The sequence below is a fragment of the Cryptomeria japonica genome, chromosome 7 (assembly GCF_030272615.1).
Source record: "Cryptomeria japonica chromosome 7, Sugi_1.0, whole genome shotgun sequence".
NCBI classification, from domain to species: domain Eukaryota; kingdom Viridiplantae; phylum Streptophyta; class Pinopsida; order Cupressales; family Cupressaceae; genus Cryptomeria; species Cryptomeria japonica.
In genome coordinates, this window is record NC_081411.1 from 339,954,957 (window position 1) to 339,978,968 (window position 24,012).

The 24,012-nt window shown below is 36.0% G+C and overlaps 2 protein-coding genes across 5 annotated transcripts; one reads left to right on the forward strand and one right to left on the reverse strand.

The window, feature by feature from the left end:
- The first annotated feature begins 3,510 nt into the window (after positions 1–3,510).
- LOC131039077 (uncharacterized) lies at positions 3,511–16,470 on the forward strand. Of its 4 annotated transcripts, none has more exons than XM_057971722.2 (4): positions 3,511–3,782; positions 10,931–15,521; positions 15,622–15,710; positions 15,816–16,470. In XM_057971722.2, exon 2 carries the CDS (start codon positions 11,766–11,768, stop codon positions 12,786–12,788), a length of 1,023 nt encoding a protein of 340 aa, XP_057827705.2. In that variant the 5' UTR covers positions 3,511–3,782; positions 10,931–11,765; the 3' UTR covers positions 12,789–15,521; positions 15,622–15,710; positions 15,816–16,470. The 4 variants fall into 4 exon arrangements, with proteins under 4 accessions (XP_057827705.2, XP_057827704.2, XP_057827707.2 ...); XM_057971721.2 differs by having other exon boundaries at positions 10,979–15,521; XM_057971724.2 differs by having other exon boundaries at positions 10,979–15,521; positions 15,640–15,710.
- Positions 16,471–16,946: 476 nt separating this feature from the next.
- Positions 16,947–19,530, reverse strand: LOC131039078 (cytochrome P450 76T24-like). The gene is made up of 2 exons (XM_059209040.1): positions 18,625–19,530; positions 16,947–18,543 (listed from the first exon to the last, which is right to left on the reverse strand). Exons 1-2 carry the CDS (start codon positions 19,507–19,509, stop codon positions 17,911–17,913), a joined length of 1,518 nt encoding a protein of 505 aa, XP_059065023.1. The 5' UTR covers positions 19,510–19,530; the 3' UTR covers positions 16,947–17,910.
- Positions 19,531–24,012: the final 4,482 nt, after the last annotated feature.

The following is a 24,012-nucleotide window of genomic DNA, read 5'->3' on the forward strand; positions in this document are numbered from 1 at the left end:
CCTCTAATCATTTATCTATGTATTGACTTGCATCTTCCTTAAGTGATTTATCATCCTTGGTTAACTTGCATCAAGTGGTCATAGGTGTACACACCGGTTTGGAATTCTCCACCCCAAACTTCTTTAATGGCTCTTTGATATACTTAGACTGAGAAATGAAAATTCTTTTTTCACTCTGATTAATTTGTAAACCAAGAAAGAAATTCAACTCACCAATCATTGACATTTCAAATTCTTTCTGCATTTCATTAGCAAAACTTCTACACAAACCTTCATTTTCACCAAACATTATAACATCAACATATACTACTATAATTAAGGTTTTACCTGAATCAATTTTGAAGTACAAATTGCTTTTAGTCGAACCTTTTTGAAATCCTTGATCAGTTAGATACTTGTCTAGTCTTCCATACTAGGCCCTGGGGGCTTTTTTCAGTCCATACAATACCTTTTCCAGTCTACAAAAAATGTTTGGATCATCTCTCAACCTGAAACCTTCATGTTGTTTAATATAAACTTCTTTCAATTCTCCATTCAAGAATGTTGATTTTACATCCATCTAATACACCTTGAAGTCCTTAAATGTTGCAAATGCTAGGAACATCTTATATTATTGATCTATAATGATCTTTTACATTGTAATTACTTGAATTTGCCTTTGTCCAAATCACTAAATTTGAAGTAGCACTAAATAAGATTGATCTATTTTACAGGATCTCCATTAATATCTTTATTTCTTTTCTATTAATAGGGAGGTTCTCAATATTTTTCCATCTCCAGCCAAATGAAGACTCTTCTTCTAAAAATTCAATATAATCCCTAACTTGGGTGCCCCAAAGGTTTTCAATTTTAGATTTAACATTAGTAACATCCATTATCTTATCTAAGGCTAGATATCCCCCCAAATAATTATACCAAAAAAGAGTCATGATACCATCTCTTATATTCCACAAGATCTTATTTGTTATTAATTGTTTGCATTTTAATAGAAAGTTCCAAACCCTTGATCCTTTTAGGGGATTTTGTGACCTAAAGATCCCTTCAAGTTTCAAATCATCCAAATATTTTCCTTTTAGAATTCTAAGTCATTTCAAATTCAACTCCTTATATAATTCTCATATAAGTTTGTGCCTAGAGATCTATTCTACTAAAGATGGCTCCTCAAGCCACCACCCCCAAAAAATTTGGGCTTGCCAATCTTATCCCAAACAACCAAGGCTATTCTCTTTTCATCAATCATTCCATACCAATAAAAGGTTCTCATTTTATTAACTAGATTGATGTTTTCTCCTAAAGAGAGAGATAAGAGAGACATTAGATAGATAGGAAAAGAAGAAAGAACTTATTTTAACATAGTAACTCTACTAGTCTAGGACAACCATTTTTTTCATACTAGGCCCTAGGGGATTTTTTTAGTCCATACAATGCCTTTTTTTAGTTTGCAAACAATGTTTGGATCATCTCTCAACCTAAAACCTTCCTGTTATTCAATATAAACTTCTTTCAATTCTCCATTCAAGAATGTTGATTTTACATCCATCTAATACACCTTGAAGCCCTTAAATTTTGCAAATGCTAAGAACATCTAGATTGCCTTCATACGTGCAACCGATACATAAGTTTCATCAAAACTAATGCCTTCAATTTAAGTGTATCCTTTACAAACTAACCTTTCCTTATTTCTTACAACCTTTCTATCTTCATCCAACTTGTTATGGAATACCCATTTAGTTCCAATCACATTCTTGTCTTTTAGTCTGTTTACTAATTCCCATGTCTGGTTTTTCTCAATCTAATCCAGTTCCTCTTTCATTGCCTTCATCCAGTACTGATCATTACAAGCTTCTTCTATTGTTTTTGGATCAATTTCAGATACTAAACACAACAAGACTTGTTCTTGTGCTGCCTTGCTTCTTGTGATGACACTTTTGCTCGTCTCTGATAATTTGTTCTTCTAAGTGATTCTTCTAGACATACCTTGGAGTCTTGGATGCAGATGTCAGAGCATCTTGATCATTCTTTTCTTCACTTATGCTTTCTTATTTCTTTTTCTCATATTCAAGATCATCAGATTCATATCCTGCTACAATTTCTAAATCCATTGTGGTACTTTCATCAACCTTTACAGTTGCACTTCAACAATCTTATTCAACCTTTTGTTGTAAAATTGGCATGCTTTTCTCTTTGTTGAATAACCTAAGAATATGCTTTCATCTACTCTACTATCAAACTTTCCAATATTATCCTCATCTCTTTGGATATAGCACTTTCTTCCAAATACCTTGAAATATTTTACTATCGGAGTTCTACCATACCAAGGTTCACAAGATGTCTTACCATATTTCCTGCAATGCAAAGTTTTGCTAAGAGTGTATATTGCTATATGAATTGCTTCTCTCTAGTAAACTTATGATAATGTTGCTCCTTTCATCATAGTTCTAGTTGCCTCTTGTATACTTTGGTTCATCCTTTCAACTATACCATTTTGATGTGGTGTCCAGTGGCAAATAACTGTCTTCTAATGCCATGCTTCTCACAAAAGTCATTGAACTCATCCAAAATAAATTCTCCTCCTCTATCAGACGTTAAACACTTATTTTTCCTATCAACTTGACACTAGTAGAAATATGACAAATGAATGACCAGGTGATTAAAAGATTTAGTCACGTCAAGTAAAAATGACCAAATTCTAGTCATTTTTTGCAACACAACTATAAATGACTAGTACTCCTCTATTACAACTAATATATATATACATATATGCATGTGTGTGTGTTGTTAAATGAAGCCTAATCAGAATCAAAGGTTATATCTTCCCCTTTTATCGACACAGGTTTCCCTTAAGTTATTCAAAGGGGGTTTGGGGGCAGTGCCCCCAAGTTGGGGTCAAGGGACAACGCCCCTTGCGGGGTCCAGGGGCAATGCCACTAGCATACTCCCTATCATGGTATAGGGTGAGGTTGGCGGGCATCGTCCCCACGGGGATTTTCGGGGGCAACACCCCCAAAATCTCTAACAACTTTTATTATTTTATAAAGACGCCACGAGTTGTTTTTCTATGGACTTCTAAAGATTAAGTCTTATATTTCCTTGAGAGGGTTTTGTGGATAAATCAGTATAAAAACCTTTTCTAAATACTTTGATTTCATCTTATCAAGATAATTAAATTAAAAGAAAAATTAATTAATATTTTGTCTAAGACAAATCTTTTGCCTTCCCATGTTAACTTGAATAAAGATAAATGTCGTGCACTTTCTTTTGGAGGGAAATGAAAGTGTTGTTTGTTATTATAAAGTTTTTTCTCCATTTTTGAATCCTAAGGTTTGTGTTTAAATATTAAGTGGGGGGCTTGTTATTATAATTATTATTAATTTAAAATCTCAAAGGTTGCCATTATCATTGAAAAGTTTTTATAGAACAAAGGAGTGTAAAAGCACGCGAGTTCTTCATGTTGGAGGGAATTCCAAATGAATGTTTGTAATGCATATATTTATCAAAATGCTCAAACTCAAAGTTAGAAACTCAAAGTTAGAACCTGTGGTTGAAGGAAAGGAAAAGCAAACGCTTGTTTATGTTGAGAAAACCCTAATTCATATACTTAACCCTTCAATAGCCGTCAAAATCAAGAGTATCAATCAAGCAATAGATGATTGAAGATGAAACAAAAGAGCTTGAGGGTATACATCCGGCAGGAACAACGGTTGGAGGAACGTGGAGGCATTAGATCTGAAGGATGGGTTAGTTTCAAGAGTTATGAGGATACATCAAGGGGTTTGACAAAGGTATGACCCCGAATAACTCATGAATCCAGAGCTTTTATGTGTGCCATTATTTATTGTTAGATTTGTGGGTTAGGAGTTGTTTTTGCTATTGTCATCATCTAAATATTGTTTCAAAATATCTGGCTTATTTCGTGTATATGGGTACACTAAACATGAATTGGGTTTTAGGGAGTTTCATGAATGCTTAAGTAGTCCATCCGAATCTTTAGGTGTTTATTTCATTTTTCATAGTATTAATGGGTTGAAAGTCTCTTTGAGTTTTCAGAGATAAGGTTTGAATAGAAAATCACTGTATCAAGGGTATGACCTTTTCTATGGTGAATATAGCAACATTGCACAAGGACATAGTCCTCAAGATAGGGATCACAACATAACAGTTCTAAAAGATCAAAGGTCAAATCTGCTCCAATAAGAGACAACGCAGCATCTTCAGCCACTATGAGTACTTTTCAAGCACTAAGGGGCAGATCCCATTCTAGGTGAGAAGTCTAAAAGACAGCCTGTTACATATCCAAGGAGATAACAAGACATTGCAATAAGAATAGAGTATACGATAGTGAGCTCATGATGTGTAGCATAGTAAACACTTTCACTACAATATTCACCGTCAAAAGGCCTTTAGACAATACAAAGAACAATGAATATTATCACTGACAAAATATAGCAGTCGTAGAAGATTAGAATATGAAAGGATGTGTGTGTCAACCTAAGCATCAAACAACAACACCATAGAGTCATAAAGTCTAGCAGCATATGATCATGTGGAGAAATATAGTCACAAGTCAAAAGACAGTCATGACTTGGTTGCAGTAGCCCAACAATCAGAGATTTTGTGACTTTGAGAACACAACAAAAGAGCAGAGGTCCAATCCAAAAGCAAAATCACAGTGCCAAGGAGTCAAAACAATCCAAAAGACACATTGTTCTAGCACATTGGACAACAGATTTTCAATGACATCGAGAAAAAATGATGTTGTGAGCCAAAGTTTGCAGTCAAATGCATAAGAGCTATAGCCCAAATAGAGTTTTAGACTCTTATTCGTAAAGCATCAGCATCATGATCACAAAGATAAGAGGGCATAGGGGTGTGAAGATTTAAAAGTAACTGTCCTACAATAATAGTCTATCAAATCTACAAGACTGGCATAAATATGATAGTATTTGGTGATCAAAGAAATCATGGTGAGAGCACGGTAAAGGGGTAAAAATTGGTATGGAGGGAATTCATTATTAAACATGTCATAAGTGTTACTCATGCCATAGGAAAAGAACAGCCAAATGAGAGGTTGGCAAAGTCACATCAACACATTGGAGCAGTCATGGAAGCAGAAGAGAAAAGCAATATAAAGTAAACATTCAAGATAGTCTCAGATCAGAGACAATGAAGAATCAATCACAACAATCTAAAGTCAGTGAGGAGGCTTGTTACACAGACCAATATTGAAGAAAGAAGGTTTTAATTTCTCAAGAGATAGAGCATCATCCAAGACCATGAAGACCATGATCTTTTTAAGGCATGGAGCAGTGACAATGTTGAGATGAGCTTGGATGCAGATGTGTGGAACAAATTGTGCTATTGTAGACCATATAGAAATATAAAGATAAGCCTTCCAAATCTGAAAAACAATGAATTTTAAGCAAAGAAACTCAGTGAAAATTCAGATTAAAGCCAAAATATAGAGTTACATCTTTAAAGGCAGTCATGGACAAGATTTGGATCAGCAGTTTAGCAGCCTTCATAATCATAGACACAAAGAAACACGTGAGTTTTGAGTTAGCAAGTGGTGAAAGGCACAAATCCAAAAGCACTGTCACTAAGACCAGAATATAGTCCTCATAGTAATTAGAGAAGATCTAAAATGGAGCTAAGATGGTATAAAGACAGTGAATACTATCATAGCAGCAACTACAAAGGTTGAGAAGATCACTGTCATCTCACAAAATCAGAGAATAGGACAGTCATTCAAAGTTTCAGAGATAATGACATAAAATCATTAAAGGACAGGCTCAATTGAATGATCACAGCCACAATACATAGTCTATAACAATGATGAAATGCAGTCATTGTGGAGATATATCATTGGAAGAAAATATGGTTAAACACAAGGAGGAAAAGATAGTTTGATCCTTAAGGTCACAGTCATACAGTGATTTTTGTCAAAAAGAGTTACAATCATCCTCACTGCCAAAACAATGATAGAACAAATGCATTCACCAAATCCTCTAAGCAACATGACTGATAAGTTATGATGTTCATTGATAGAAGTGTCTCCTTTATATTGTGATCAAGCTTCTGAGACTGCACTGCCCCCCATGGTGACTGATTTTGTATTTTTTTAAATCTCATTACCTCTACCTATGTGTTTGCTATATTCTATGTGTAATGCTCTCCATTCAATGCAACTAATATGTTTCTCTTTCATGGCTCCTCATGGCCAGTGATATTTTGTAGATGCCTTCACTGTGTGATTTGGTGATGATCCATGATTGCGGCCATGTCTTTCTTTTGTGCTTGATTGTCATCTTGCTCTTGAATTGACTAACACATAGGGTAGTGAAAAGAAATCATCATGAGCTACCAATGATTGTAACTTTGGGACTGTGGCCTATAGTCATAAAGTTTTTACTTCTCTTGGTAACTTCTTCATTGACTGACTTTCACTACCATTAGGAGTAGGACTATGACTGTGATAGATCTTTCATTGCTTTGACTATTCAAAGAAGGTTACTTGGCTCTTTGTGATGGCTCTGAACAGTAATGTGACCCTTTATTTACTATAATTTGTATAGACACAACTCTTATACCTATGATGGTCTTGATATGGGATGTATCTGTAGCTTTGTGGCTGGATTCTAAACTCAAAAGTCTATCTTGACAGTGGGCAGAGACTATCATGGATTTTGTATTAATGACCTTCTCACATCAGTCCTCAGAGTTGTCTAGTCTTAGTCCCTTAATCTACTGATCTTAATGTTTCATAATCACAACTTGACCAATCATGGAGACACACATTTAAGCATATCTTCTTACTGATTGCTCTAAAAAGACTGCTCTTTGACTGGGACTGATTCTTAAGTAGTGGCCTTATCACTGTATTTAGCAGTGACTGATGGTAATAATCTTTATGACTACTATAACCATCCTCTGTAAAAACACAAGCTTTCTTCTTTACTGTCATTTGTTACTCTTGACTGCCACCTTGGCTATGTTTGGACAGTCATATCCCTGCTAAAATGCCCCTTAAACTTTCAAAATAGATCTTGATTGAGACATTGTCATTTCCAATCAATCATTGCATCAGTTGTCCCAAAATGGAGACGGTCTTACCTTAATGCATACTGTGATAAGTTTTTTACCACTGTCCCCTTTGCATCTTTTGTTTTGAGTGATCCATTGTCTCTTGTATGAAGCTTCTATATGCAAACTTACTGCCCTTGTTGATTGCATGATAGTATTTTAACAACGATTTTCTTGCTTCCAAAAAGCACCTTATTGTTCCTCCATCATAGAGCTCTGTCTCTTTGCACTATGTCTCTGACCATAACTGCTATCACTGCCCTTTGATGGACTCCAAACTGTCCTAAGGTATCATTAAATGCTCCATTCTCATGCTCTGAGACTCTATAAGAAAGATTTTTTATTTTTTTTGCTTCAATACTACATCTTTGTCTTCTGGACTACTCAGAAAGCTTTCTAATGCTGCTCATGAAGCTTTTGACAAGGTTATGGTACTGTTTACCTTAATCTCTCTAACCCTTCATTCTCCAAACCTTTGTTTCTTTGGAATGTCCTCATAAAAAGTTTGATCATTGTATTTGGACTGTATCTATGGATGCTTTCAGAGATATCACTATCTTTGCATCCTTTACATCAATCCTAGCTATCAAATGACTGTCACCAAGGCTGTGATTTGGTCTGATTTATGTTCTTTGTGGCTTTCTTGCAAACCTACTGTCATCTTGTGTCTCAAAGTTGCATGACTCTTGAGGGCTTCACTCTTTTTAAGGCCTAATTTTGACCGTGTTAGCATCTCATGGGTCTATCTAGCCCTCTAAACATCATTTGACTACTCCTTATGGCTTTGTACTACTCATAGCCCCGATGATCATTGAGAATGATTGAACTTTTGCTAACTAGTATCACTGTGAATAGCATCTTTATTATTCTAAGAGGCTTTGTGTGGATCCCTTCTATACTTCATTGTTCTAATCACTTTCTTTGATCAGATCATTTAACTTGTATGTGTTCTTGGTTTACAAATATCCCAATGTTTCTTGCTACTGCTCTTTCTACTATGGTAGCTTCAATGTGTCATTAACTACCATGTGATTGTGATCTGATGATCTCTTTTCAAAGCCATAGGTGAACATGACTTCTTTTGATGCTCATAATATTCATTATATCCTCTATCTAAAGTTACTATTCTCACTCTCTATCTAAAGTCACTGTTTTCACTCTCTATCTAATGCTTAGACTGTGCTTATGGAAAATGGATTGTCTTATGTCTAGACCATGTATCCTGCTCTGGGGTTGATACTGCTTTTATCCCCTGAGAAAGGAGATGATATTTCTCTAATGATACTGGTTCTAAGCTTTTTGTGCTTTCACTATCCTAAGAGTCTTTGTAGTTGTTAACTATTTCTGTATCCTGCCTTTTGATAGTGGTATTGATGCTTAGATGTCTGCCTTCACTGTTATAATGACAGTAGTGTTTTTCATGACTGTTACCCTCCTTTGTATCCATAACTTGGCTCATAATAGTGCCCTTGAATACTTTAGATGTGAATGACTGCTTTTGTCCTAATGCTTGGACTTCTTTTTTTGACATTTGATGACGATTTCTTTTTTCTTTTGATCACTATTTCAATCTTGCATTATCATCGTGGTTCTTACATTCCTGCTCTATCAGGGTCACTATCATTTTATCCTGAAGCTATTTAATGACAACTTAGGAAATCTCTGTTTTCCTTTGGACAATGACCTCTACTGAGGGAATCTCCCATGAGGCTTCATTTACTACTCTCTCCTGCTATAGACCGCCATGTCTGGATTTATGAACCTTTTGTGATATTTAGTCTGTCACAAAGCCTTGTATTTTGTTTCTCTAGAGACTCTTGTGACCTTTTTCATTTCTACTCTAAGGTCTGCTCATGCGACTTCATACTGTGCTGAAGATTGTGATACCACAGTGTGCATAAACTATTCTCTTATGACTGCTAAAACTGTATCCTTGGAAATCCTTATATTTGTTCTTTAACAATAATCATTGTTCTATGAATAAGGCTCTTTGCCGAGACCATGATCTATTCATCTGAGTACCAAGAGATTCTGCAACAAAGATTATTGCCCTGTAGGTCATCATTGTGTAAGTTCCTCCTTTGACTGTCCTCTTATCAAATGTCACTGTCCTGATCTGCCTTGGTGAGGACTACACTTTTCTGTCTCATCAATGTCCTTGACTGCTTTGGTGTATCTATGAGTTGTTTGTCCTGAGTTTCGTACACTTCCCTTCTTTCATGACTACCTAAAGGCTTCTCTTAGATTAAAATGACCACTAAATCTGGAAACACAGAGATTTCTTTGTTGCCTAGACTGCAACTTGACTGTTCTAAATCTCTTAAAGCATACATCTCTAAGATTCTTTTAATGTGAAACCCCTATTTGAGACTAACATATGGCTTCCATGTCTCCTTTGTATTGCACTTTCTATACACAACAAAACCATTGACTTCACTTTGAAGCTTTTGGGACTGTTCTTTGTGATCACTGTAGTTGTTCTTTATTGGTTGCTCTGCAACTGAAGGCTTAAACACATATCCTTGTATGTAACTTCACAACCTTGCCCTTGTTTCCTTTATATTTCACTGTCCTGAGCTCACTACTCCTTCAACACTTCTATAGGGCTCTCTGACTATCCTTGACACTATTCTGAGCTGCAATGATACTGATCTACCTTCTGATTTACTGTTCTTCTAGAATTTACGCTCAACATTGCCTCAAATTGCTTAGTGATCAAGCTTCTAACTGTCCTCTTGTATTTTTAGCAACCGCGTGACTGTTGCACAACACTTTTTCAAGTGTATTCTCATATCTTACATTACTTATATTCCAGAATGGTGAACAGGTTTTAATCAAAACAATGAACATGTAGCAGTAAAAGTTTTTGATTTAACTGTAAACTTTCATAAAAATGTATATAGATACACCTTATGGAGCTATTGAAAGTTTTGGAGCAGCGAAGAACATAAACTTTCTCAAATAATGAACAAAACCCATTACAGCCAATGAAGTAACCACAAAATACAGACATTCCCATAGAGCTCGAAGGTGTTGATGAAAACCTTACCTCTTGTTTGAAATCTCTGTGTTTCTCTTATCTGCACTTTAGGACGGCAAATGTGGCTACCAATAACCAAATTCGCTGCTCAAACTGTTGTTCTTGCAAAATCTCTGCTCAATAACTCAAGTTTTATTCCCTATTACCTGGCTTTTGACTAGAAACTATTCAACTTGGCATTTAATGTGAAAACTGGGGCTTTCCTTTGTTAACCATTACCTAACTCAAAACCTTTCCTTTCTAACTCCAATTAACTATGAGAATCGAGTTCCCTCCAAAACATTTTGAGGACAAACTAAAAGATTTTCATGTGTGATTTTAGGCCACGTGAGTTTGTAGAATATGAGGCTTTCAAAAGGTAAATATGAATTAAGCCCCACTTTTAAATATCTTGAACAATATGAAATCTTCTTTTGATATATTCATGACAAACTAGCACTTTTAAAGAAAATCCCACTATCTCAAGGCTTATTTTGAACATTTCCACAAAATGCCTTAAAAAAAAAACTCAAGGATTCCTGAAATAACGACAAATCTCAGGGAAACGTAACTTCATTTTTGACCCCTTATGTGTCTTCGGGTAAAAAACACTTACCTTTACGTTTCTAATTGTCAAATGGACTTTATCTTATTATAATTCGAGTCCATCCATAAATTTCAGTACATTGAATTGCAATTACTTTCAGCACTGTTTGCATGTTCTTCAATACATGCTTCCTTCCTTTTGTATTCTGAGCTCAATTTCTTTGTCCGTTCCAATATGCAATGTTCCATGTATATTATATTGTAATGTTGCTATTTGGTTCAAAGCTTGCTTGTGAAGGTGTTTATGCTTTTCCTGTTGAATACTGCAATCAGATGGCTGACTCCAGTGCTCAAGGGAACACCAATCACCCTAAACATGCTTTTCCCACTAACTACTGCAATCAGATAGCTGACTCCAGCGGTCAAGGAACCACCAATCACCCTAAACAAATGCAAGATAAAAAAAAAACAAAATCGAAAAAGAAGCCGAACATATTATGCTAGTCATAAGGAGCAAATAGCTATACGAAGGCATTTGAGAAGAAAAGAACAAAACGAAACTAACCCTGTGAACGAAAAATCTGCAAATGTGACAAATCCTCAAGCCCACCAAAAACTACAAGTACAAGAACAATATCAAACAAAGCAAACAATGGGGTTGAATGCTAATGCTAGATTCATGACAGCAATGAAAAGCTTTCGTAGGAAAATAGATGTGCTTTCTAACTTGGAAGTATGTAACATATGCAAAGAGTCATACCCAGTTATGCTTTCACACTCATCATGTCAAACCCCCACCTGTAGGAGATGCATTAATGAAAAGGGCGCACACCGGTTCTCACTACACAATAACATGGACCCAAGGGATCAACCTATTATGCTGAAGATATTGACGCAAGTAGAAGAAATGCTCATTGCTAGAGTGAACCTGATATTACAGGTTACCCATACTATTGGAGGCCAATATAAATACAGTGGCCATACAATTAGCTTCCCACAAGACATACAGAACATTGCAACTGTGCTCTTACATAAATTGGAAGACATAGATGTCCTTATAGTTCGCAGACCCTAGGCTCAAGGAAACTACTATGATTGTTAAGTAAGTAGGGGTCATGTTATGGATGCATTGCAATACAAAGTGAAATATGACCCACACTATAAAGATGTGTCAATAGATTATAACAATCTAAACCAAATCCCCGAGGAAAGAACAGACGTATCAAGCATGCTTCACACCATTGAAGCAAACAATAATGTAATGGTAACAAACAGTGAAGATGTTGATGAAGACCAAGTTGAGGGTACGGTAACCAATTCGTCATCATTTATATTCCACCTACCGAACGAACACCGTGAACTACAGATAATTAAGAAAACACTAGAGCTAGAGGACACCACAGATAACATCGTTGATTGGCCAGAAATAGGCTTAACCCCAATTAATGAATATAATACTGAGGGCCTACTGGATATGGCATTTCCAACACTCTTCCCAAATGGAATTGGATTACAAATACAACCAAGAACTAGGGAAATAAAGATGCACGAATATGTACTACACTTGATGCGATTCCATGATCAAAGATTTGGACAACATCCAAGATTCCGATACTACATCTATAACCTTATGATGCGTCATCGGAGCCAATCGCTCGCAACAGTTTTCATGAAAAAAAATGCAGAAGAGCACTTACCAACCACTATTGAGAGTTTACGCACACACCAGAAAGAACTCCCTGACTCACAACTAGTTGCGGAATTACTGCACTTTGGCTTTACCATGAGAGGAACCAAACCATATTGGAACAAGTGTCGTTTAGAATTAACAAACATGATAAACCAAATAGGATCTCCCGCCCTCTTCTTCACACTAAGCGCAGCCAATACAAAGTGGCCAGGCCTCCAACAACTCCTCACAAATAATATGGAGCTTTCCATGCGTTCAAATAAGCACCGTCTTGAAAATGTTATTAATAACCCGCATATAACATCATTATACCTACAGCAAAGATTCACCATATTCCGTGAAGAAGTTATTGAGAAACTCCTTGGTGTGACAGATATGAATGGCAACACCGAGGAACCGCACACGTTCATGGGTTCCTGTGGTTCCAAGATGCGCCAGACATGGACAACCTAGATTGGGAAAATAACGAAGATGTTGATAAAGCAATTTTTTTTTGTGATAAGTACGTAAGCGCTTGGAACTGTAGTGTAGCAACACATAGGAACAACCAGATATACCGATCTTCACGTGACGATCCATGCCTCCTAAACACAATAGACATATTAGCCACAAATCCATTGGATGATTATGAAGAGTTAGTGAATAGTGTGCAAAGACACACAAAATGCAGAGAGAGCACATGCTTACGAAAGAAGGGTAGAAAACTAGAATACCGATATAAAGCTCCATGGAAAGAACAACGTATTTCTATCTTATTATGTGATGAAACGGGCACAAAGAAATATGAACCTGCAAGAAACGATGATAGACTCAACATCCACAACCCAGAAATGATTTCAATATGGAGAGCTAATATTGATTGCCAACCTGTCATATCACGCGAACTTGTATTGAAATACATTGCCAAATATGCATCAAAAGCAGAGAGAACATCTGAAAGCTGTACTGCTATGCTAGAAAGAATATCCACAACTCAAAAAAGAGATGACCCAGCAGTAGTAGCATATTGAAGATTCATGACAGAGATTGCAGCAGAATGTGACATTGGTGCGCAAGAAACTTGCCATATGCTGCAAAAATTACCCCTTGTTGTTTGTAACAAACCATTTACAACTTTAAATGTTGGACGGAAAGTGCTACACCGATTAACTAAAACACAAAATGAGACTATCATAGAAAACAGTTACTTACTTTCCTATATGGGCCACCTTCCAGAGCTAGAGACAATCACATTACTCGAATTTGCAAGATCTTACACCTACATTCCAAGTCGTAAATCATGCAAATGGAAAGAGAGAACAATACAAGCCATTGTTAACGTTTACCCAAAATTCCACAGTATACCCAACGAAGAGTCAGAACATTTTGAAACATTTTGCTGGAGTGAATTACTCCTATATAAACACTTTTGAAATATTACGATTGATATAGGAGTTACCAAGGACACAATAATCACCAATTGGCATCAAATGCATGTAAACAAATATGATGTATGGCATATCATCCGACACATCGAAGAAAATGCTAGCCCCTAAGAAGATGAAAACAGCGAAGATGAAAGGAATATAACTATCACATCAGAGATGAATGAGTGGGAACTACTTTCAAGAATGAGGCATACAGTCAACAACAATTTGGACGAACTTGAATTACTAGGCCAACGTGAATTTGACACCAACTATAATTGGGCTGAAAGCAAAATACCACATGAATTGCACGATACTGCATCACAATTTACAAATATAAAGAAAATAGCCACCCAAGACGAATATGTACCAACAAGAAAGTATACACCCACCAACACCCTATCAACAGAACAAAAGAAAGCACTTTTGGTAGTCTCAAATCATAACACTAGTGTGTTCAACAAACCATTACACATGATCATACAAGGAAACCATTACACATGATCATACAAGGAACTGCGGGTACAGGAAAATCATACTTGATCGGTTGTATAAAAAATATGTTACACGAAAATTCACCACAACAAAAAAACCCAATACTCGTACTAGCTCCTATTGGAATTGCTGCATTTAACATTCATGCGACAACTATTCATTCAACACTACGAATCCTCATCAAAGAAATGCAACCACTACATGGCCAAGCACTAACAATGTTCCAAGAAAAGTTGAAGGACATAAGATATATACTCATTGATGAGATGAGCTTTATAGGTCCGAAACTATTGTTGAAAATAGATAGCCGACTCCGCGAAGCTTTCCCTCATCATAAACATTCATACTTTGGAGGCGTATCTATGATTTTCATTGGAGACTTTGCCCAACTGCCACCTGTAATGGATAAATCAATATACACATCGCATTCAAATGCCATAACACTTTGGAACCAATTCACAACAATTATCACCCTAAAAACGATGTTTCGGCAACAGGGGGAAATCTCTAGAGCAATCACAATTCCGCCAAACACTACTAAACATATGTAGTGCACACCCGACCCAAGAAGAGTGGCAGAGTTTGATGACACGATCAAAAGACCAACTAGCGCCAGCTGTGAATAAGCAATTTGATACTGCAGTCCGCCTCTTTGCTACTAATGATATGGTAACCCTTCACAATAAACGAATGCTAAAGGAATTAAATCATCCAATTGCAATAAGTAGAGCTACAACAACTACAAGCAAGACAGCTATTGACGTTGACAATGAACAACTTGAAAAGCAAGTCTTACCGTCACCAAGCTAGCGAATCATGCTCACAACTAACATATGGACACAAACGGGACTTGTCAATGGAGCTCTTGGTGAGATAATTGAAATAATTTATAGCTTTGATTCCAAGCCACCTGACATACCAATGTATATCATGGTCAAATTTGATAACTATAGTGGTCCCCAGTGGCACCCAAATGACCCCAAACTTGTACCCATAACACCAGTATCACTAGGCAACCTTAGGCAACTACCAATAAAAATGGCATGGGCTATGACCATACATAAAGCTCAAGGTTTAACACTACAGAAGGCAACCATCAATATCGGTGCAATAGAAAGACAAGGTCTAACATTTACTGCAGTCTCCAGAGTGAAATCCTTAGAAGACCTCTGGATTAACCAAGCATTCTCCTACGAGCAGTATGCAAAAATGGAAAGCAATCTATACACGGTACTAAAGAAAAAGGAAGAAGCTCGACTGCAACAACTGTCTAGATAAAAAAAAGGTATGCTTCGTGAATCATTTTCAGAGAATTATGCACTGCTTTAGCTGAGCCAAATAGCAAAACTCCTGTAGTAACAAGAATATTTGGGCATGTTGCTCAGGGTTTGTTTATCTTGCAGGTGTCATTGGTTTTGGTCAATAAAATCTTCATTCAAATATTTGCATTCATCAATGTACAACTTTTCGACAGGTTAGAATATATCTGCACATGAAATTTTGTTAGACTATTATATGTTATTTTGTAGTTTTGGACTTGTCATACCTTACTGAAAATTGAAAGTTTGCAACACTGCAGTGTGCTGGTTCAACTTGAAATAAACACATGCATATCAGACAAGCAGTGGGATTTTTGGAAAGCAACAAGTGATAAATGTTTCTGGTCCGCTGTTAATTAGATTGGCTTGCATTTAAACTTTTTGGCTACTGTTTCTCCAGCTGCCTCTTTCATTGGAATTTTTAGGGCAAAGCTTCCAGAATGCTATATAGTTTGGGGATATTCTCAGAGTGGCTAATATTCCCTGTGTAAATTGGTATGTCACTCACCCCTGATTTCAGGAATGTGCTCTACTTTGTGCTCGCTTCTCAAGCATCTGATAGTAATGGGGTTCGAGACTAAAGGTATTCATTTATAATGCAACTGATGGAGTAACAGAGAGGTTAACGAATAAAGTGAAAGACTGGACAATATTCAAAGTCAATAATCCACACTCGATGTAAAACCCCTGTGCACATAATTTCTACTCCATGCTTGGAGCTTTTGTAATATGTAATTCTTAGTTGGATAGCTTCTCCTCCTATGTGTACTTAAAAAAAAAAATTCTTCTTTTGCAGTTTTCATTCAATCATTGAACTAAAGGTTCAACTTGTATCTGAAGCCTGTCTTCATCCTAAAATGACCAATTTTCTTTTCCAAGCGGTTTAGTTTTATTTAATAGAACTTATCTTTGGTAATCCCCATCTCATAAATATTTGAATTTAGGTTTGAGAAATTGAAGTTATATTAATACTAGCAGCTTGAACTTAATACTGAAACTGATTACATGGTTTACTTTAATCAGAAATCTGCTTATAAAATTATTAGGTATTAATTTGTTTCTAGATCAATGCTGTGGATCATGAGGAAATTTGAAAACTTTTATTCTATTTATTTTTTCAGTAAGTGGGATTTGAATGCTATTGAAATTCATAGTAACTAGCCAGAATACTTTGTTATTTTCACCATCATTAGACTGAGAAAAGTGTTAATTGTTTCCAGAAGCACGGAGGAGACTTGAAATTAAATCTTATAACCTAAGATTCTTTTCAGAAAACCACTGGAGCTTCAATGTCTGACCACACAATGCAACTGTTAATATTTTTAATAGAACGGCTATGTAAAGATTATAGTAGAATAGAATAGAATGAAATGTTTTCAAAATTCATGATAGTAGGTGAATAGAATACAGACTATTTGATCCAGTGATTTATTTTTCTACAGTTCTGTCAGAAAATAACAGTTTGTTTGCATGATGACATTTCATAATGGACAATATTGGATTTATGCTTTAACACCTTGTTTGCAGTTTTTTTTGCAGATTTTTTAGGGAAATACTTGTCTTTTTTGCGCTCCATCAAATGGTATTGGGGCTCTTCAAACTCGTAGCATCACTGGGTCGGAATATGATCATCTCACAAACATTTGGCTCATTTGCTTTAGTTGTTGTGTTTCTTCAACAGAGGATGTACCCAGCTGGTGGATTTGGGCATATTGGTGCTCCCCACTATCTTACGGCCAAAATGCCCTTGCTGTAAATGAATTTTTTGCAACCAGATAATCATTTAAGGCTAGCAAGCATTGGCAACCAATTTAATTTCATTAAAATATTTCACTTACATGCAGTCAAGTAGTACTACTCATATTGTGTACATTATTTCATCCAAATATTTCACTTATATGCAGCCCAGTAGTACTACCTCAAACGAGACATTGGGGCATGTCATGAGTAAATTTGTAAATCTATAGCCCATTTCAAGGATTTTATCTTGCACCTTACAAGATCACTATCCATAACCGTCCAAAGTCAAGAACAGCGCATATTGAGCAGTGACAACAATCTTAAAAGGGTATAAGACAACTTACCACAAATCATAAAATGGACAGAGCTAATATGGGAGCCAACACCGTGAGCACTCTTAGCACCAAAAAAGGGACAGTATCAAAGAATCATTTGTAAAGCACACAGAGGTCAAGAAAAAGGACCAAGAGATAACAGCAGTAGGTCCAATTGCTATCGGCAGTACAAATTGGACCTTCCTGAGGTCCAACCGCTAGTAAATAACTATATAGAAACAAATCTAACGATAACAGAAGGAACAAGTGGAAAAACACGGTCTATGATGGTCGATGGACACTAGTAAACGTAGTGTGGGAGACGGGGTTTGGGGATTGCAATCAACTCTGAAGCTTTCTTTAATGCCAGTTCAAACTCGTCGCTCATGTCCATCTGCTCGCGAGTCATTTCATGAGGAAGAGTCCATTCAAACGAATGAAGGAAGCAAGCCAAAACCAGATGAACCATACGGAGCGCGAAAGGAAGCCCCACGCATCCTCTTCGTCCAGCTCCAAACGGAATTAGCTCAAAATTATGTCCCTTGTAGTCTATCTCACTATTCTCACCTTCCAAAAACCTCTCCGGCATAAATTCAAAAGGCTCCTTCCACGTCGCAGGGTCCCTTCCTATTGCCCACAAATTCACCAGCACTTGAGCGTCTTTGGGTATCATATATCCCTCAATTTCACAATCTTTCCTAGCTTTGTGGGGCAGTAGCAGAGGAACCGTCGGGTGCAATCGGAATGTTTCTTTCACTACCGCATCCAGATAGAACAACCGATTTATATCATATGCTTCCACTTTTCGCTCGAGACCAACTACCCCATCTAACTCTTGCTGCACTCGCTTCATTTTCTCCGGATTGCGAATGAGTTCTGCCATTACCCATTCGATCGTAGTAGTAGTCGAATCAGTACCCGCCATTAGCAGTTCCTGAAATAATTTTAGGGTCACAATAAGAAATCTAGAAACTATCATGATGTTTAGCTATCTAATCGCATTTTAGGTACTTACAAAAATCAAGGCTCTAACATCAAAGAGAGTGAAATCCTCGGCTCTCATATCGAGAAGAACGTCGAGAAAATCTTTGTCGGAGTCATTGTGCGGACGCATTATGTTTTTGGTGGAAATCCTATCTTGTATGAACAAATCAATGAAGTCATATAACCTCTTCATATGCTTTGCCACCTGACGGGACACACTCTGAGGATCCACTAACCTAAACAAAGGATGATAGTCCGACGAATTGGCCGTTCCAAAAAGCTTCATCGTCTTCGCCATGGTATCCTTGAACCCCACAGAAGCTGGATTGTATGGATCCATCAAGCTTGTACCGAAGATCATCTTGCCTAACACATTCATAGAGTTGAAGAACGCCATATGCTCAATATTTACAGCCTTTCCCTTGCTCTCAAAAATCAGCCGAACTGTGTGAAATAACTCGCTTCTTCTGACATGTTCCTGAGCATCTAGTCTTTTTGGGCTGAAAAGTTCAACTGTTGTAATTCGTCTGAGATACTGCCAGTGAGGTCCATACTCACCCCACGCTAAGGACGACTTGTGGTGGGAAAAGACTTTGGCTGCTTCTATGACTGTCCGCCCAACAAAGATATGGTCGTGGGTTTTGAGAATCGCCTTCGCCATGGCAGGAGACGAGGCCACCACTACTGTTTCAATGCCCAGACGGAAACTCATGAGCGGTCCGTATTTCTGAGAAAACTTAGAGAGAGACTCATGAGGCCTTTTAGCGAGCTGAAAAACGTTTCGTACAATATGCCAAGCCGTAGGTCCAGGTGGAAGTGGAAGAGCTGATGTCCTTTGCCTCTTCCATTGGAACCAAACTAATGTCAGAAGAATGATGAGAATCACATAACACCAATAAAATTGTGGACTATACATTAAAAAAGGAATAGAAAGAGTGAACAAATATAAGGCCAACAAATTTAGTTTGCTCAACTATTTGTAACCTATTAATCATAATACAATTTTGATAGGAGAAACCGTGTGAAAAAACTATTTTATAATACTTATATTTGACCAGAATAATCAATAATAAAAAATATTCAAAAGACTTGAACGCGCATTCGACACCTACATTCAACAACAATTCAAATGTTTCAGATTCTCAATGTACTAAATTTCCCCGAGAAGGTTGATTAGAGATTTAAGGGAGAATTTAAGGAGCGTTCATTGAAACATGGAGATTTTATAATGTAATTCAATTTTAAAATATAAAATATTTAAGACGTCAAATTAAATTAGAAAAAAAGGTTTATTTTAAAATTTAAAGTGTTGAAATAGTAGAACTAAAAACAAGGAAATTGTATTTGAGGTGACAAAAAATCTTTATGTAATTCAATTTCAAAATATTAAATATTTAAGAAGTCAAGTTAAATTAGAGAACTGTTTATTTTAAATTTCAAAATGTTGAAATATTAGAACTAGAAACAGGGAGATTTTATTTTGAGGTGACAAAATCTGTATGTAATTCAATTTCAAAATATTAAATATTTAAGAGTACAAGTCAAATTAGAAAATCGCTTATTTTAAATTTGTAGTGTTGGAATATTAGAACTTTGAAGATAAATTAAACTAAGAATTGCATATTTAATCAAAATTATGAATATAAAAGCAATTCAAACAATCTTTTTAAATTTTTTTTATCTTGATGAAATGTACAATGAGTGTTACAAATTTAGGTTACTTGATACCTACCATTGTAATTAATTAGTTGATAGGCTTCTCGTGTGAGCTTCCTCGCAGGCTCAACAATTTTGTCTCATGCCTAAAAACCAGATAATACGTCATCTTTTTGTTTCTTGATATCTAAAACAAGTAACTCCTAAATAATTTCTGGGCTAGTTGTTGATGTATTGGGTGTGAAAATAGATCACCTCACCAGCCTCACTTCTCACATTTACTCTCTTAAGGAGGAATCTTTTCTCAGTGACAAAAATCTTCTTCCCCATATAATGTATGTCAAGAAAAAATACCTTGATTATCTTACTGAATGCAACACTAAAGTGGTTTCTCTTTCATGTTAGCAAAATTTGTGAGAAAGACAAGTCTGATAGGATATCTTTGTAGTGAATGCATCTCAATCTTCTTAATCTAATTCATTTGTCCTAATTTGAATAGTTGTACTCGCAATGACTGGAACCAACCAAGGAATTGTGTAATAAATGAAGTGTCAAGTGCACTAGATCTGATTCATTGCTCGCCACCATTTACCATACAAACTAGCATAAATGAGTATTTTTGGCTATTGTAATGGTTTGTTTTCACCACCCTCAGATGACTGCACAACTATGCCTATTTTTCCTCTAAAATCTGCCCATTTTTATTAAAGAGCTAGAGTTTGGACCAAAAATTGCTTGTAAACTATGTCAATATCTCTAAAGCCTAAATTGTGTTAATTGACAAAATTTTCAACCTAGATGGTGAGGTCGTGGAGAAATCTACCACTGAGGTCATCACAACACAATTGCAGTTTGGTTTCCTCAATCTAGGAGACTACCCAAGTCTACAACAAGAAGCTCTCATATTTCATTAAATTACAGTCTATAGTTGTTACAAACAATGAGAGTTTTGATTTGGAAATGACCACGATCACTAGAGATTCGTGCTCTCTAACTAGTTAATTTTTTTTCATTTTCAATGATTTAATTTTGTATCAATTTTTTATTTTACCTAAAAACTCGTATTTATAGTTTTCAAAGTTTCTCTCAAATTCTCCAAGATTGTGGAAAGGGTTTGATTCCCATGAATGTTATTCTATATGGAAATTTTCTTAAGGAACAAGAGAGAGAGAGAGGGAGAGAGAAATAAGGAGATAAAGAGAGGGAGTGAAAAATGAGATGAAAATACTATAGAAATTGGTACAAATTGAATACAAGATATAGAGTTATCATTTGAAGACTCTATATTTATATTCTTTTATATATTTAAAAAAAAAAATTATATAAATTTAAAATAATTTATAAAATAAAAAATAAATAAATTTAAATTTAAATTCATGTACATCAAATAATTTCATATTTTCCAATATTTTTTCAGTTAAATATATTTGAAAGATATATAGCATACTTCCCACACCAACCCATATTTCTTTATATCAAAACTTCCTTGGTATTTGCACTCCTCATCGTAAATTTCTCAAGTTCTAGCTAAGTCTCCTTTGTAACCTTGAACCTAAAAGCATAAGCCAATAAGCTTCAAACAAACCGACATCTATGAGTTTTTGTAGTTTACAGAATAAACATATAGTTAAGCTAATACAATATGACCACGATACACGTGTTAATACAATTTTCCTTTTAATTTTTGAGATAATCCCATTGCCAAATTTGAAGGATAAGGAAAGCATACCTCCATTTATCCTCAGGCTTGCACCTCGATGCTAGATAGGCAACATGATATTGGCGGCGTCAATTTTTCTATCTCCCTTTTGTTCATCTAATATAAGGATAGTTTCAATTTGATTCAAGAAAGGATTCTCTCAAATAGATCAAGGTAAAGGTGAAGACACAATGAAAGATTAATGCCCGTATCTTTTGCAAGTGAAAGGAAGAGATGAAGAAGTAGTCCAATCCCTCTGGGCTTCCTTCCGTTTAATCTTAATCTCTCAAGAGAAAATTGAAACAAAGAAAAGATACCCTCATTTCTATGATGTTACTAACATATGCATAAGGAATCTCTTTCACATTGATTAAATGCATCTTTTAAGAAATAATTAGTACCTCCCAAATTTAATATTAGATTTTCTTTTCTAAAAGGATTATTTTTCGTATTATATTTTAAGGAAACACTCTTGTATACTACAGTTATCACAAATAATTTTTTTAAAGTAATGCTCTTTACTTAATAGTAAGGAAAAGATTTGTCTTTAAACTAAAAGGATTATTTTTCGTATTATATTTTAAGGAAACACTCTTGTATACTACAGTTATCACAAATAACTTTTTTAAAGTAATGCTCTTTACTTAATAGTAAGGAAAAGATTTGTCTTTAAACTAACTTATATATATTTAATTTAATAATATATATAAAATTAGTTGAGAGATATCCTTCTCAAGGTGCATATTTGATTTAAATGTGAAAAATATAGGTGTCATTTTGATTAATTAAAAAGCGAGAGAGAGCCTAAACCTTTACCCAAGAGGAACTCACAAGTAGTGAGACCACCCCCCTTCAACATGATCATTTAAGCTCAGAGGAGGAAGGATAAGACCTTAAACATGTCTTAGGATGTTTTCCCTGTGTTTCAATCATGCATTTTGTGTTTGTAATAAAGGACCCCATCTTGTGAGTCAAACTCCTATTTTGGCATCTTCATAAGCCAATTAGGACTTTTGGACAAAAGGGGACTAAGTGAGCTTAGGATATGTTTGTCCTAGTGGTTTTAGTTGTTTTATGTGCTTCTAGGGTGTTTAGAAGTGTTAGTCTTGACCCAAGTCATTTGGGTGCAAGAAATGACATTTTTGACAACTTTATCAAAAGTTGTCATGAGCAACTTTTGTGCAAATTTTTGAATTCTTGTTGGTCTAACTCCTCCAACAGCTCTAACCTCTTGTTTTCGATTGAGAGAAATTGTAGAGGGGTATAAACACCTTGAGGACACAATTCCCAAGGAGAGATTGTATGGAGAAAGATTTTATGATTGCAAACAATAAGGAATTTTGAGTTTTTCTTGTAAATGTAAAGTTTTGGCATGGGGTACAGAGTTGTACGAATTGGGACCAATCCCCAATGTTGTGATTCTGTTAGTGCAGTGAGTTACCAATGATTTGGCCTTGATTTGAGGTCTTGATCGTTTGCTTTGCTCTAGATATCCAAGTTTAGTTGTAGGTACTTGGAAAACTAGGATTTACCTAGGGTTTTGTCTTTCCATGGCCATAACTTGCAATCTGTTCGTCTAAATCTCATGGCAGTGGGTGGAATGCAAGTGTGGCCTGTGAACTCTATGATTCCAAAAGTATTTTGTAGAAGGAGCAAGGGAGATGTGTGTTTGATCAAGCCATAGGTAGACATCCCTATGTGGCTACCTAGCCCTTAGACTACAATAGTTACCCTAGAAGACAATTGGCGATGATTCCAGGTGTGTAACCCTAGAATCTATGATTGTTTATGGTTCCCCATATGCTCATGGGGTTGTGGTTGTAAGGTGTGTCCATTTTGATACAGTTGCTTCACAAATGGAGGCCTAATTAGCCTTTAGGACAATTGGTCATCACTAGGTTCAGACCTTTCCTTGTCAGATCTTGAGGGATTGTGTAAGACCATAAAGGGTATCTGAATCAGTGATTTGTTTGCCAGGGTGTTTGGAAAATTTTGGACTTAAGGTCCCATTACCCATCTCCAAGGGCTACAAGCAAATAGGCCTAATTGTGAAGGTGTCATAGG